At 39.3% G+C, this 13,988-nt stretch overlaps 1 protein-coding gene across 6 annotated transcripts in view; it reads left to right on the plus strand.

Annotated features, from left to right (window-relative positions):
* CTNNA3 (catenin alpha 3) overlaps positions 1 to 13,988 on the plus strand; it is a 396,734-nt gene that overhangs the window by 104,371 nt on the left and 278,375 nt on the right. For all 6 annotated transcript variants that reach the window (XM_039386770.1, XM_039386769.1, XM_039386771.1 and 3 more), the window contains 2 exons: positions 339 to 602; positions 5,986 to 6,189. In XM_039386770.1, coding sequence (XP_039242704.1) covers positions 339 to 602; positions 5,986 to 6,189 — 468 coding nt within the window. The remainder of the gene's footprint in view (positions 1 to 338; positions 603 to 5,985; positions 6,190 to 13,988) is intronic.

Here is a 13,988-nt window from a genome sequence, read left to right on the forward strand (position 1 = left end):
GCTTACGAAGAAAGACTTGTCTGGGAGGAAAGACAGCAAATTTCCAGGCCCGTTTTCTCAGAGAAGAACTGCTTAAAAACAAGCAAGACACAGACAGTTCATGGTGCTGGTTGTAAGCCACAATAAAAATTGTGGTTGTTTTACCCAGACTTGGTTCATTTCTCATGGCATAAAGATGATTCAGTTGTAAGTACTGTTATAGCCCATTTTCACAATCTTTGATGAATTTAACTTGATGTTTCCTTAAACAGAGTAGAGGTAGGAAAGAAATTGTTTATACATTACTAGTCAGTTTTGAAGTGCTTTTGGAAATAAACAGCATGTTCTTTTGCTGACAGGATTTGAAATCTAGCAGTCAGCGAGATGAGATTGCTGCAGCACGTGCATCCCTGAAGGAAAATTCCTCTTTCCTACATTCAATATGTTCAGCTTGTTTGGAACATTCAGATGTTGCATCCCTTACAGCCAGCAAGGATTCAATTTGCAATGAAATACAGAATGCTCTCAATGCAATTTCTAATGCTTCCCAAGGAGTTGGAAATAAAATGGAACAACCTACGTCTCGCACAGCTACTCTTGGAAGTGCACTTGATGAACTTGAGGTATGTAAACCTGTGAGACTACAATGTTTTTGGAAAAATGTTGTGGTTTTTTTTTTTTTTTTTTTTAATAACTATTGATGACATAAGTGATGGGCCTAAGGGCATTAGAAATTGATGCTCTGCTTAGTCTGAGTCTAAATAGTATCACTCGGAATTGTTTCATTGAGAGGGATCGCTCCCTTCAGAAGAATTTGGAATTAAGTCTCCAGTATGTTCAACATTTGGCTGAAATGGAAGGGGAAGAGTTAGTTCCAAGTGTGTTGCTAGTGCTGGAGGCAAGTGGGTCCTTGGTAAGTGGGCAGGAGCCATGAGTTGAGTTTACTAATCAGTGATTATAAGCTGGCAGTGATCACTGCTGCCTTGACTGCATTTGAACCAGTACCACACGAGCTGAAGTCCTTTCCTCTGTCATTCTGTAATTTATATCATTGAACAATTTTTAGAAACCTCATCTGCTTATTATGAAACAAAGTGACATAACCAATATGCTTTCACAAATTCTGTGTTTCTGCTTCCATTATTTAAGTGAATACTTGGAGAAGGGCAGCTCTTTCTCTACGCCTGATCTCCTCCTAAGCTTTTGTATGGAGCTTCTCCCTTTTCTTGTGGCTGCTCTGGCTCTTACCAGTGTCATTTTCCATTGTCCTGCCAAAACTGGTAAAAGATCTCCTGTAGATGGGATTACAGACCATGATCCTCATGTGCTGTAACTCATGTAGGCCCAGACCAACAAAAGCAATGAATGTTTCTAAACACATTTGCAAATATTTGTGGTTTTGATTGTAAATTCTTGGGCTTAGCAAATCTCAGTCTCTGAACTCCAATATTGTTGATAGGTTTTCAGAAGAATTGGTGTTATGGCTGATGGTAATAGACTTTGCCTAAAATTTTCAGTGGCAGATTAAAGAAATACACTGAAATATCACACAGATTTGGTGGTGGCAGTTTATTGACAAAAACAGACCTCTCAGTTATGCTTGAAGTTTTTTCCCCCTAAAGGAACAGGCTACAATAGCACATTACCTGTTATCCCTCCTTGCTTCTCATACTGGGTTTTAAAATTATAGTTTCTAACCTATTTTCTTAACAAATAGAAGAAAAAAAAGAAACATTTAAGAGTAATACATAATTTGTTACAATGAAGCTCTGAATGACAAATGTATGCTTTAAATGAGGGGTATTATTAACCTGGTTTACTTACAAATTTTTTAAAAAAATTTGGCGAAAAGGTTGCATTTTCTGACCACAGATGAATTCATCTTGACTGTACGTGAGCAGTACCATTTAAATAATTTAAAAATGTAATAAAAATTATTATAGTTCTAAAATATGAGATTTGTGATAATCAGAAAATGGAAAAAGAGTATTTTTCATTGAATTTATTTTTATTTGGAAACATAAGAACATGGAAGTCTAACTGTTGTAAAAAGCCATTTGTTTATGGAGTTTTACATGTATTTTTACCTAAGTACCACAAATGGGAATTGAAGCCGTGTGAGTTAGATAAAGCAAAATTTATAGAGCATTTAACTTAAAATGATTTTAGGAATTACATAGTTGCACTCCTCTCTCTTTACAGACAGTTCTATTGGCTAAGGACCTGAAATAACCTTTGCTCTATCTTCTTGTTGCAAATCCAGTGCCATGAAATAGATTGATGTAGTAAATAGTCTGTTGGGAACAAATCTCATTAAATGTTTATAGTGTGGAAATGTATCACAGAGCCTACCCAACGATCTAGTATCTACATGTTCTGCAATGTCATTCTTCCTTTGCCAGTGCTGGCAGCGTGGAAGTTATTAAAGATTTAGGGGTGAGGAAACCACCAGTAAAATTAGAGCAGCTAACCCTTAAATCAGTAGATTCTCAACAATTCCTCTGAAAGGCTCCAAATAACTCCCGCGCCATTTATAAATAAATGCAAAATTGGAACTTTAAAATTTAATTGCATCTTAAGACCTGTGAGAAGAGTGTGTGGGTGCAGGTTAACTGATGCCTTTCCCTGCTCTTGCATCTTCTGAATGTAAAGAGATTTGTCACAAAATGATCCAGGTGCCGCATGCCTGACTCTGTCAGCGTGTTCTGCTCTGTGGTCCTTTAATGATGTCCAAAGGCTGTAAATCAGTCCAAAACTTCAGGAAACAGAACCAGGTTTCTGGATAACTGTGATCCCTCTTTATTCATGCATCAGAAGTCCAATGAGGGAGAAAACAGGGATCCAATAACTCCTCTTAAATGCTCACTTATGCTTAAGAGCTCAGGTAGCTGAGCACTCTTTAGCCTCTTAAAGCAGAACTGCAGGACTGCCTGTGGCATGGCTGGTGTCTCCTCCTTGGATCTTTTCTGCGTAGACTTACTTATAGATAGTTGGTGAAATTGTTTGAAGAATTTAATCTGTGGGCAGAGTCTTAACTCGTATTTTCCTGTTTACTGCTGCCTAGGTGTTTCTGATTGTTTAGTGATGGACCACGGTAGCTTTTTTGCCAGTGCTATTGGTCCATCTTGGCATGAACTTTCTACAAACTGTCTCCCAAAGGAAGACGTTTCTGCCTCTGTTTCATGTGAGATTTGAAGGCAGTTATTTTTCAAGCTAAATGGCTAATTGGCTGTAGCCTTTAGGTGTGTCTTAATCTTCCACAATCAATGAAGCTGTTTTTTAATGCAGTAACATTTCAATATTGTACTTGGCAGGTGTGTTTTGCATTACAATGGACACTGTACATATAGCCTGGCATGAGGGGACTTAGTTGGGAGCTTGACAGGAAAGTTGCTGCTCCAGGACCAAGTGGCAAAAATTTAGCTGATGTGAAGTACCACAGAACACTTTGGTATTAAGGGCTCTAATTGTGATTGAGGGAGGCAGAGTTTCAAATCTCCAACACCTTCTTCCACATCAGAAATGAATGTCCTGACCTCTGGAACTGACTATATCTTAGAAGATCTTCCCTTGTCATTCTTAGAAGATCGTTATGGATGAGTCTTTCCTGCATAAGATTAATGTGAACTTGTCTCTTGGGTGCAAGTTAATTATATATAATTTTAAAATGTAAATATTTAAACACTAATGGCTAGTTTTATGCAGTTTTCCAAATATATATATATTAATGTGCTAGTTATAAAAGTCGAAGCCGCTTCATTTTTAATTTTGCTATGCCTGGATATAGTAACAAAGTAACAAAGATCTGAATAATGGAGTTGTTCGATGCTTGTTAGGCAGGAAAACACATTTCCTACTGCTGAGAACTATTTGATTCTGCTTTTAAAGTTACATAGTCTTACTTACCGAGGTGACAGCTGAAAGGGATTAATTTCCCTTGCATTCCAGACTTCTTAATGGCACTCCATACCACTTTCTTACAATTCCTTGCACTGCATTTCCCTAATTTCCTGCCGCGCCTGTTGTGTTTGAGATGTGTAGTAACTCAGCTTGCCTCCAGGTAGACGGGGTGCAGCTTTTCTTTGCTTCCAGCCCTTCTCTCATTGCTGTAAGGAAGCTCAGCAAAGAAAAGAAAAGAACAAAAAAATGGATGCCCTATGCTAATACTTTTAATCTGTCTCTAAGTTCTCCTTGTGGACAAATGGTATTGTACTGCCTTCACCCTTCCAGAAAAGTGTCCTCAGGTGCATTTCCTTCCTTCTGTGGAAACAGCTGCTCCAGGAAAGGAAGGCTTTTGGTGACAACACTGAGAGCTGGATTGCTGCTCCCATCGGGCCTGACTCTGGACATCGGCAATTAGGAAGTTGCCTGCAAAAGCAAAATGACTTCCTGTGCTGCGGCTTCCATCCACTGCCAGCAAGAGGTTAGGGAATGTAGAGGTATTCAGAGCAGAAGAGCAAGCCTCCTTTATTCTGTCCAAGTGCTCTTTCTTTCCTTTGTATTTTGGCCTTCATGACAGGGTCTGCCAGGCCCTGGCAAAATTTCAGCTTTTCTTCTCTCTTGTTTGGAGAAGGCAAAAGTCAGCTATTTTTTTTTTAAATGCTGAGTGGTTCTTAACTGGCTCCTACTTCTGCAAAAGAGGATGAAAGCAGTGAACTGCCTGTTTGCTTTCCTCCGTCTTTGTAAGTGGGCAAACTGTTCTATTCCAGTTTGGCTTTGGTTCCATAGTTGTATGTGAAATTTGGATTTCCATGATCAGCATATTTTTTACATCTTTGAATTAGGAATTAATTAATTAGGTTTTATGTTGCTTTATGGATATACAAATAGCTATGTTTTTCATCTTCAGAATAATGAGGTTCTTCCCTTCCTGCTTGCACATAAATTCCTTTTCACTGTTATTGTATCTGGATAGGTGAACCTTGTTTTGAGAAAATCCAGGAACTTGGAAATACACAGTTATTGCTTTAACTTAATCTGTGGTTACATCAGCTGGATACACAGGAACACCTGACATAGACTCATAAGCCATTTTAATGGTCTATCCTTTCACTTCCTGGAACAAATCCATGATCTCAGTTTTAGACTTTTTATAGTATCTCAGAATAGGTAACAGAAAAATTCCACTTCAGGGTACATGGCATAGTTTTCTTGTTCAATACTGCTTCTGAAATGTTTGAACTACCTGCGAGTGTAAGAGGTGAATGGGTGTATGTGGAGTAGAGGTTTGGTGGTCAGAACTATAATGACACTGTTTTATGTATTCAGTTACATTAAAAATTACTAGTTTGTATTTCTTTAAATGCTGCAGCTCAAATATACTTACTTTCACATTTCATGAAAATATCCTCTCTTCTTTATTTGCTTGACGCACAAATGTTATTAATTTTATCAAGCCAAAAGAGTTGTCTGCTTTGGTTTACACTACCTACTGAAAAGCAAAGGACACTTATATCTAGGTCCTTTGCAAAGAAGCAATTGTTAAACAAAAGTTTCTGGTTTTTATCTTTGCACATATTCAGCCTGTTAAAGGTGGCAGCAGTGACTTTGTCACAGTGTGGGATTGTATCAGGCTAAAAATCAGCAGAATGAGACTGCTCATGTAATCTGATGTGACATTCCCAGCTGTGAGCTAGCACTGCTGTTTTTGAGGTAAATCCAGAGGTTCTCCTGATCTGTAAAAGACTAAAGTTTGGAGGTGTTGAACCCCTCTTTCAAACGAAGCTGAGACTCTGGTCTGAGGATTTGATAACATGGATAACTGGCTTGGAAAGTAGTGAGATCTGAATGGCAGAGAGAATTTGGGTTTGTCTACAAATGATCTCTATGCACAGCCCCACTAGGGAAAACAGAATCTACCATGGTCAAAAGTTTTTTGACCTTCCAGTGGGAAGGGCTGGTTGCAAGTCTAGGAAGCACAATGTCCCTGTGGTTCATGCAAGTAAAAAATAGAGCAGGAACCTAATTGGGCTGACTTTTCTTAACTAGACTCCTTATTTTTTCCAGAATTTAATTGTCCTGGATCCTCTTGTAGTGAATGAGGAGACAATAAGGCCCTCCCTAGAGAAACGTCTGGAGGCCATTATAAGTGGAGCAGCTCTGCTGGCCGACTCCTCGTGCACGCGGGATGTCCATCGGGAGCGCATCATCGCCGAGTGCAATGCCATCCGCCAGGCCCTGCAGGACCTGCTCTCAGAGTACATCAACAACGTGAGGCACCAGACTTTTTCCTTTTTGAAATGTCTGTCTCAAAACCTATTTATTGTTAGAGTATATTTGAATTTAAACCATAGTTAGTGTCAGTTAGAGTTTAACCTGTATTTCTTGACATGCTCTTTAAAAGGCTGAAAAGGACATTTTTCTACATAAATCTAAGTAAAAACTAAATACATGTTCCCAGAATGAGTAGGTATTGTATTATATCATAGCTTGTGTCTAAAGTCTGTAGCAAGTGCTCTGTCACAGATACAATGTACATATGTAGATTATTTTATGCTTATTGTGAACCATCACTAGTTCAGGACAGACATAATCCTTCCTGTGCCAGCAACAAGAGTTTTTTCCTAATGCCACTTCCTAGAGCAGAGTTTGAAATTGTAATCTCTGTTCCTGTAGAATGCAACAATTTAATTAATAATTTGTTAAAATGTAGGTATTCTGTTAGTATTGTTTTCAAGTAGAGTGTTAACAGCATGGAGTGTAAGAGCACCAAGTTACAAATGTAAAAATTACTGAATTGCTAGGTTGGGAAGATAGTACTGTTGGGTAAATCCAGAAATCTGGTTGTCTGGCGTGCTTATAGGCTAATTCAGCTGTGAATTTTTTGAAAAGGAATATAGTTTGTTTTAAAAATAACTTTTCTTTTAGATTTGACAAATGGATTTGGCATTTGTTATGTCTGGCAGTTAATTCCTGAGACTATGGAGATGGGTAGTGTTAATATGGCTACACAGTGTTAATTCCATGCTTTTTGTCTGTAAACATTTTCTGTAGACATACTGTTCTTATCTAAAGATAACTCAAGATGATTCATCAAGCACATTGAGAGGGCAATTGTATGATACAACTATTTGTTTCCTTTTTGGGAAGCTGAAATTCCTTTCTATTCTGTAAATCATACCAGTTAATGCAGTCCAAAGCTGTTCTAATGAGACTGTTTTCTTATTCTCTTGTTATTAGGATAGTGTTGTGTAGGGACTAAGATAATCTAAGCATATCAGATGTCTTTTTCATCACACAGATATTGTACTTTTTGATATTTTTTCTTTATTTAATGGGCAGCAGGTGAAATTTAAAGGTGCTTTATTCCAGTTGCTCTTCCAGTCCCTCTACCAGGTAAAGGTGCTGTAATATTTTTACTCAGAATTTAGCTGCAGTTTCTGTTGAATGCAGCATTAATTCCTGAACTTCTCTGGTGGTGCTTTACATGTGGGTTGGCTGTGTGTTATCTCTTCAGCTTGGCATGTTAGTCTTTGATACTCTCCTGTAGCAGATGTCTGTAGCAATATCTGCTCTAGAGTGGGTCAGGTTTGCTGTTAAGTGGCTGAAAGTATAATAAGGGTTAGACCATCCACCTTTAATGGTTGGACTCGATGATCTTGAAGGTCTAGCTGATTCTGTGATTCCAGCTTTTAGTAGCCCAGAGCACGTGGAAGGATGCAGATGTGGTGAACAGTATCCCCTGAGTCCAAAAGATCATGGTGGGTTTGTCCCAAGAACGGTTTTTTATGTCTTGCTGGCATAAAAGTACAAGATTGTAAGTCAAATGGTCCTAAATTCTTAGACTCTTGAAACAAAATCGGGGTTATCTTTTTTATTTCAGAAGCAATCATGGTTTTAGGGTTACATAATGCAGACTAAAGGAAAAAGAAGAATACGTATCCCACCCCACTGACTTGGGAAAGTCAGAAAGCAGCTATTTAAATATGTCAGTAAGGGAAAGTGTCATATAATTTGCTGCAGAACACAGTGACTGCACAAGGTGGCAAAGATGAGGGAGCAGAAAGGAAAAAATACAGAAGATTTAAAGTTATGAGGTGTTTACTATGGTTAAATGACAGGAGTGAATGTAAAGTTCTTAGTTTCTTTTAGAACTCTTGATCTGCTTATACATTTATTATTGAACTGAATGGAAAAACACCAAGAATACTTTATGGCTATTACTGAGACTGCATTAAACAAGTTTTTCAATACAGAGCATTGAGCTTAAACAGGGTCATTGCCAAGGACTTGTGTGTCTAAATTCTAGGTAGGTTCTGCATTGTCTGTTTTTTTGAAACTAGGCCTCAGTGTCTGAACAAATGTACAGGAACTTAGGATTTAGCCCCAATATTTGAAATGGTATGAAGACTATAGCTTTTGTGGTTCCTAAATTTATCTTTTTTTTATTTTCCTCAGTTCTTTGAAGTGTCTTATAAGCCTTAAGGACCTCAAGTGGAATTAAGAGCCTGTTCATGTCAGTGAAAAATTACTAAAAATCTTTTCTTTAAAGAGTTTTTAATGCAAGCTGGGAGAAACATCTTTTCAGCAGATACTTGCTTTTATGTAAATGTCTGTTTTTCACAGACACTTTATCACAGTGAGGTGATGCAAAATGGTCTCTACACTAATAAAGACCTACTCAGTCTCCAAGAACCTTCAAGTTTTTCTGTTCACAAAATAATTCAGGCACACAGAAAATTGCAAATACATTTATAATTCCTCAGAAAGGCAGCAACTTTTGTTCTGAATTTTTTTAAAAAATTCTTTGGAATTATTTGTGTCCTATCTTTGTCCTTTCTGAATTTTACTCAAAGACATACATTGTTAGGGGATATATTTGCATTTTAAGACATCAAATAACAGGAATTACTACTGTGGCTTTGGATAGCTTATCAATGGCAGAATCATGCTATAGCATGGCTATGAATGTAATAATGTATCCATAGGAGCAATCATTTTCTTCTGGTAATAAGCACTTGCATCTTCCTAATGATAAACTCTTGTCTTCTCTCTTCATCCTTTACAATGAAAAGTTATTGAAATCATTGGAGTGTAGCAATACTAATTCCATGTTTCTTGGGTTCTGCTTTTACTCAGTCACAATAAAGGTGTGCACTTACCTGGGTGGTCAAAAGGGATAACAGAGTTGTGATTGAGTGGGAGCTGAAGTGGCTGTTGTGAGCAGCAATTAGGATGATTGCAGGCACTGCTGTCTCTGCCTTCATTAAGTAGGGAAGGTATGCCTGAATAATTGTTCTTCATCCTCCTGTGGGTTTGAATAAAATCACTACCTAGATTGTTAAAGGTTGGTAAAGAAGGGTCAGATACACTGACGAGATGAGAGCTGCTCTCTTGAATTAAAATTTCCTTACTTCTGAAATGTTGTTTCATGATATTTGAGCTTCATTAGTTTCTCATCTTGTTCTGGCTATTGGTTGGATATATGTGTGTGTATAAAATTCATATTGGGCAGGTGTATTTTGTCTCTTCTGATCAGTTGTGATTTCACTTTCTTCTTGTGCATTTCAAAGATTTCTGTTTCTTAACTGGGTTTTTATGTTAAGATTACCTAAATTTTGGGGTCAAATAATGTCAGTACAGTAGTTGGCATTTTCATTTGGATTTTCAAAGTGAACTAGGCATCAAAGCTCTGTGAACCAGCAGCAACTTGGTAATTTAGCCTGCTGTTCTGGGTGTGCCTGTGGCTCTTGTGTTCAGTCTTTTACTGAGACATTTGAAAAATGGGAGGAGACTAATGACTAATTTTACCTTGAGGCCAGATCAGGAAGGGAACTGAATTGACCACACGGTGTGTATTTATGTTACATGTCTGGTGTACTGATAATCCAGCCCTGACCATCTGTGTAGCCCAAGGGCAGGCCAAGCTGAGCCTGACTATAAACCTGCCCTGCTCTGTGTCAGACAGCGTGGGACTGCTCCAGGAATGATGCTGCGAGGGAGGTGAAGTGGGTGGTGGCAGACAGTGAAGCACCCACATTGCATGTCAGGAATAGTTGAACCTTGCTGGGAATGCAGCTCCTGGTCTTCATCAAATTGGGTTCCCTCAAGGTTCTCTGTGGCCACTTGCTTCACCACAGGCTTGTGTCCACACCACATTTGGGTTTCAGGCATTTTGGGATCTGAGTGCACCAGCTGAAGTGCTGTGAGGATGAGGTTAGGAGCTGGAATCCCTGAAAATAGGGGGACACCTGAGACAGGGAGAGAGCTGGACTGTGCTGTGCCCTCTAAGAAGGGGTGCAGTACAGAGCCTTCTGTATCCATGGGGAAGGTCCAGCTGTGGGAAGGGAGATACAGTGGAAAGCTGGGACATGTGCCATTGTGTCTGTCTACATTTCAAATTCTGATTGTTCACTTACTGGAACCTGAGCATTGGGAATTCAAACTCAGAAAATGGATGGAAAACCAGCAGTCTTTATTTGTTGATGGTATGGTTCTGGGCCTTGTCCTTTGTCTCAGCTCTTAAATTTGAGTGCTGTGGAGTGCTAATGCCTTGCTCTGCCCCTGCATTGAGTACTCTTCAACAACAGCTTTAGGGTTTGACCCACTGTCTCGCTGTAGAGACTGTGATTGATAAGGGTTTGTGTGGTATTTTATTGCCATTCTTACTCTTTTAGGGTGGAAGGACATATAGATACCTCAAGCATACAAATACCTCAAACTTGACGTTATTTGTACTTTATGGTTTCCTGATGAAGACTTTTAACACTTCCTTGGGTAGAAGGAAGAAAAGACACTTTGGTTTCTCAACACAGTGATGCAGTGTATCTTGCATTTTAGCTACATAATCTTGCTCTGAGAAGTGGATTTTTCATTTTGATTTTTCATTTTTCATTTTGATGCTTTGATGATGGGGCAACATTTTAGATAGATCTGCAAGAGTTCCTCCAAAAGAGTGATTTCAGATTGAAGAAAACATTTTGTTCAACTTAAAAAGGAAATGTTTCGTATTTTTAATTTTAGGAATTCCCTGGTCATCTTTGTTAGATCTGTGTAGTTGCTCTCTGTTTGAATAACTGAGCCTAAACTAACCAGGGACTTTGCATAAATTCCTTGCTAAAATCTTTGGGAACAGAATGGCTGTTGTTTATTCATGCAAGGGGTTAAAATAGCTGACTTCCTGAAATCGTTTTTTTTTTAAACAAGAAAATATGTTTTCATGATTCTGTTGTTGACACAGCCTGAGGAGTTGGTTGAGTTGACTTCAAGCACTCCTACAGAGGACTTTCTTTTATATGCAGTATGTGTAATTGAAAATTATTTTTCTAAATGTTAACTCTTGTCAAACGTTTTATAGGGGAATTAGATACGAATTGTTTCCACCCGAAGTCTGGAAACATGGGGGCCTTGCACTCCACACCAAATTTCACGAGTTTGTGGTGCGCTGTTGGGAACTAGGCAAACTACCATCTGACCTTCGTGATGCAGTCATCATCACTTTGTATAAGAAGAAAGGAATTAAATCAGATTGCTCAAACTACCGTGGTATTACTCTGCTCTCCATTGCTGGCAAAATCCTGGCAAGAATACTCTTAAACAGACTAATACCCACTATAGCAGAAGAAATTCTACCTGAAAGTCAGTGTGGTTTCAGAGCCAACAGGAGCATCACAGACATGGTTTTTGTCCTCAGACAACTGCAAGAGAAGTGTAGGGAACAGAACAAAGGTCTCTATGTAACCTTTGTCAACCTCACCAAGGCTTTCGATACTGTGAGCAGAAAAGGTCTGTGGCAGATTTTGGAACGTTTAGGTTGTCCCCCTAAATTCCTTAAAATGATCATCTCACTCCATGAGGATCAGCACAACCAAGTCAGATATGGCAACACACTTTCTGAGCCCTTTCTAATTACCAATGGTGTGAAACAAGGCTGCGTTCTCGCTCCTACCCTATTCACAGTCTTTTTCAGCAGGATGCTCCAAAGGGCCACAGCAGACCTCGAGGATCAGGACGGTATCTACATCCAATACCGTACTGATGGAAGCCTTTTCAGCCTAAGGTGGCTGAAGGCCCACACCAAGACCTTAAACCATCTTGTCCGGGAGCTGCTCTATGCTGATGACGCCGCCCTTGTCGCCCACACAGAAGCAGCTCTGCAGTGTTTAACATCCTGCTTTGCTGAGGCTGCTGAGCTCTTTGGGCTGGAAGTCAGCTTAAAGAAAACAGAAGTTCTCCATCAACCTGCACCTCAGGAAGTCCCCCCTCATCCCCACATCACCATTGGCCAATCGGAGCTCAAATCAGTCCAGCAGTTTAATTACCTAGGCAGCCTCATCTCCTCGGATGGTGAGATTGACACAGAGATAGACAACAGATTAGCAAAGGCACACAGTGCTTTCAGAAAGCTTCATAAAAGAGTTTGGCGAAATAAACACCTGAAGAAAAGCACCAAGATCAGTGTTTACAGAGCCATAGTGCTGTCTACTCTCTTATATGGATCTGAATCATGGGTCATCTACTGCCACCACCTGCGTCTCCTAGAACGCTTCCATCGACGCTGTCTCAGTACAATCCTAAACATCCACTGGTCAGATTATGTGACCAACACATCTGTTCTAGAACAAGCAGCAGTCACAAGTACTGAGGCCATGTTACTGAGAACACAGCTGTGCTGGGCAGGGCACATCTCCAGGATGAAGGACCAACCACCCCCTCCCTAAGATCCTGCTTTAATGGTGAACTTGCTGCCGGCTGCCGCATGAGAGGAGCCCCGAAGAGAAGATACAAGGACTCCCTGAAACAACATCTCAGCCTTGGCCATATTGATCACCATAACTGGTCTACTCTGGCCTCCAATCGGGACGCCTGGACTCACACCATCTATAACGCAGCTGTCTCCTTTGAGAACACACGCAGGATCACCCTTGAGGAGAAAAGACAACGCAGAAAGAACCGTGTCTTGCAGGATTTACCACCTAAGGAGTCTTTCTGCTGTGCCTTTTGCAACCGGACGTGCCTGTCTCGTATTGGCCTCATAAGCCACCAGCGTGCCTGTAATAAATGTGGATAGAGCCTTCCTAAATCTTTGTTCACGAAGCCCAGCCATGATGATGATGAGATACGAATTGTTAAGGAGGAGGATCTTCAGTCGACTTAAAAGCCAAAAGTAGTCTAGTGAATTCCCCAAATAGATTTACAGTTGAAAAATAAGCTGCAGTTAAATTTACCTGATTACAGGTATTTTTATGGAATTTGCAGTAATCTGGGATCTATGCACATGAGCTGGAGAAAGATAATGAAAGATTTTCTCTCTTTAAGCCCTGTTTTTAATTTAAAAGTTCTGAGCGAAGCTATTCCAGGATTAATCGGATCTGAACATGAGGCCTGTGTTGAAGTAATGTAGCGTGAGGAGCAGCTCATGGCTCTGTAGAGGATGATTCAGTACAATAGTCAGTAATTTGCTTTTAGTATACCTGACAGAACTGGAAATACATTGGGTTGCTGAAGATTAATTTTTTTTTGGGGGGGGGAACCTGCAATAAAGCAGCATTTTCTCTCCCCAAGATGAAATAAATACTTGATCATGGTGATAGACAAGTATTAAAAATAAATAATCATGTATTTATTAACTCAACATCTAGCTAGCTGTTCAGTTTAAAAGAATTTTCCAGTTCTTACAGTTCATTGCAAATGGTTTTTACAATGTGAGTTTTTTCTCAACCGGTTTCCTATTTTCTGGAGGATGTTAAAGGCTGGTCATTTTTCTAAATGTCAGGATGGCATTTCTGGGAACACTGCTGAAGGCTGGTTTTTCAGATGCATTTATCTTGGGTTTTATCCTCTGTATGAGGCAGCTGATTTTTGTTGTCCAAATACATTTCTGCATTGCATTCTGTTTCAGGTTAAAAGGTATTTACTTTTTCCATATGTAACAATTCTTATTAAAAAGATCAATCCTAATTGATAGTTCAGGCAACTCATGATAGAGTGTTGGTATGACTGACAAATGAATACCAAATCCAACTTTTAAAAGAAAGAATAATTTTTTGAAACACATTCAAAATGCCTTA

The sequence above is a fragment of the Pipra filicauda genome, unplaced genomic scaffold (genome assembly GCF_003945595.2).
Source record: "Pipra filicauda isolate LSUMZ 115617 unplaced genomic scaffold, ASM394559v2 scaffold4_size7858003_pilon, whole genome shotgun sequence".
NCBI classification, from domain to species: Eukaryota; Metazoa; Chordata; class Aves; order Passeriformes; family Pipridae; genus Pipra; species Pipra filicauda.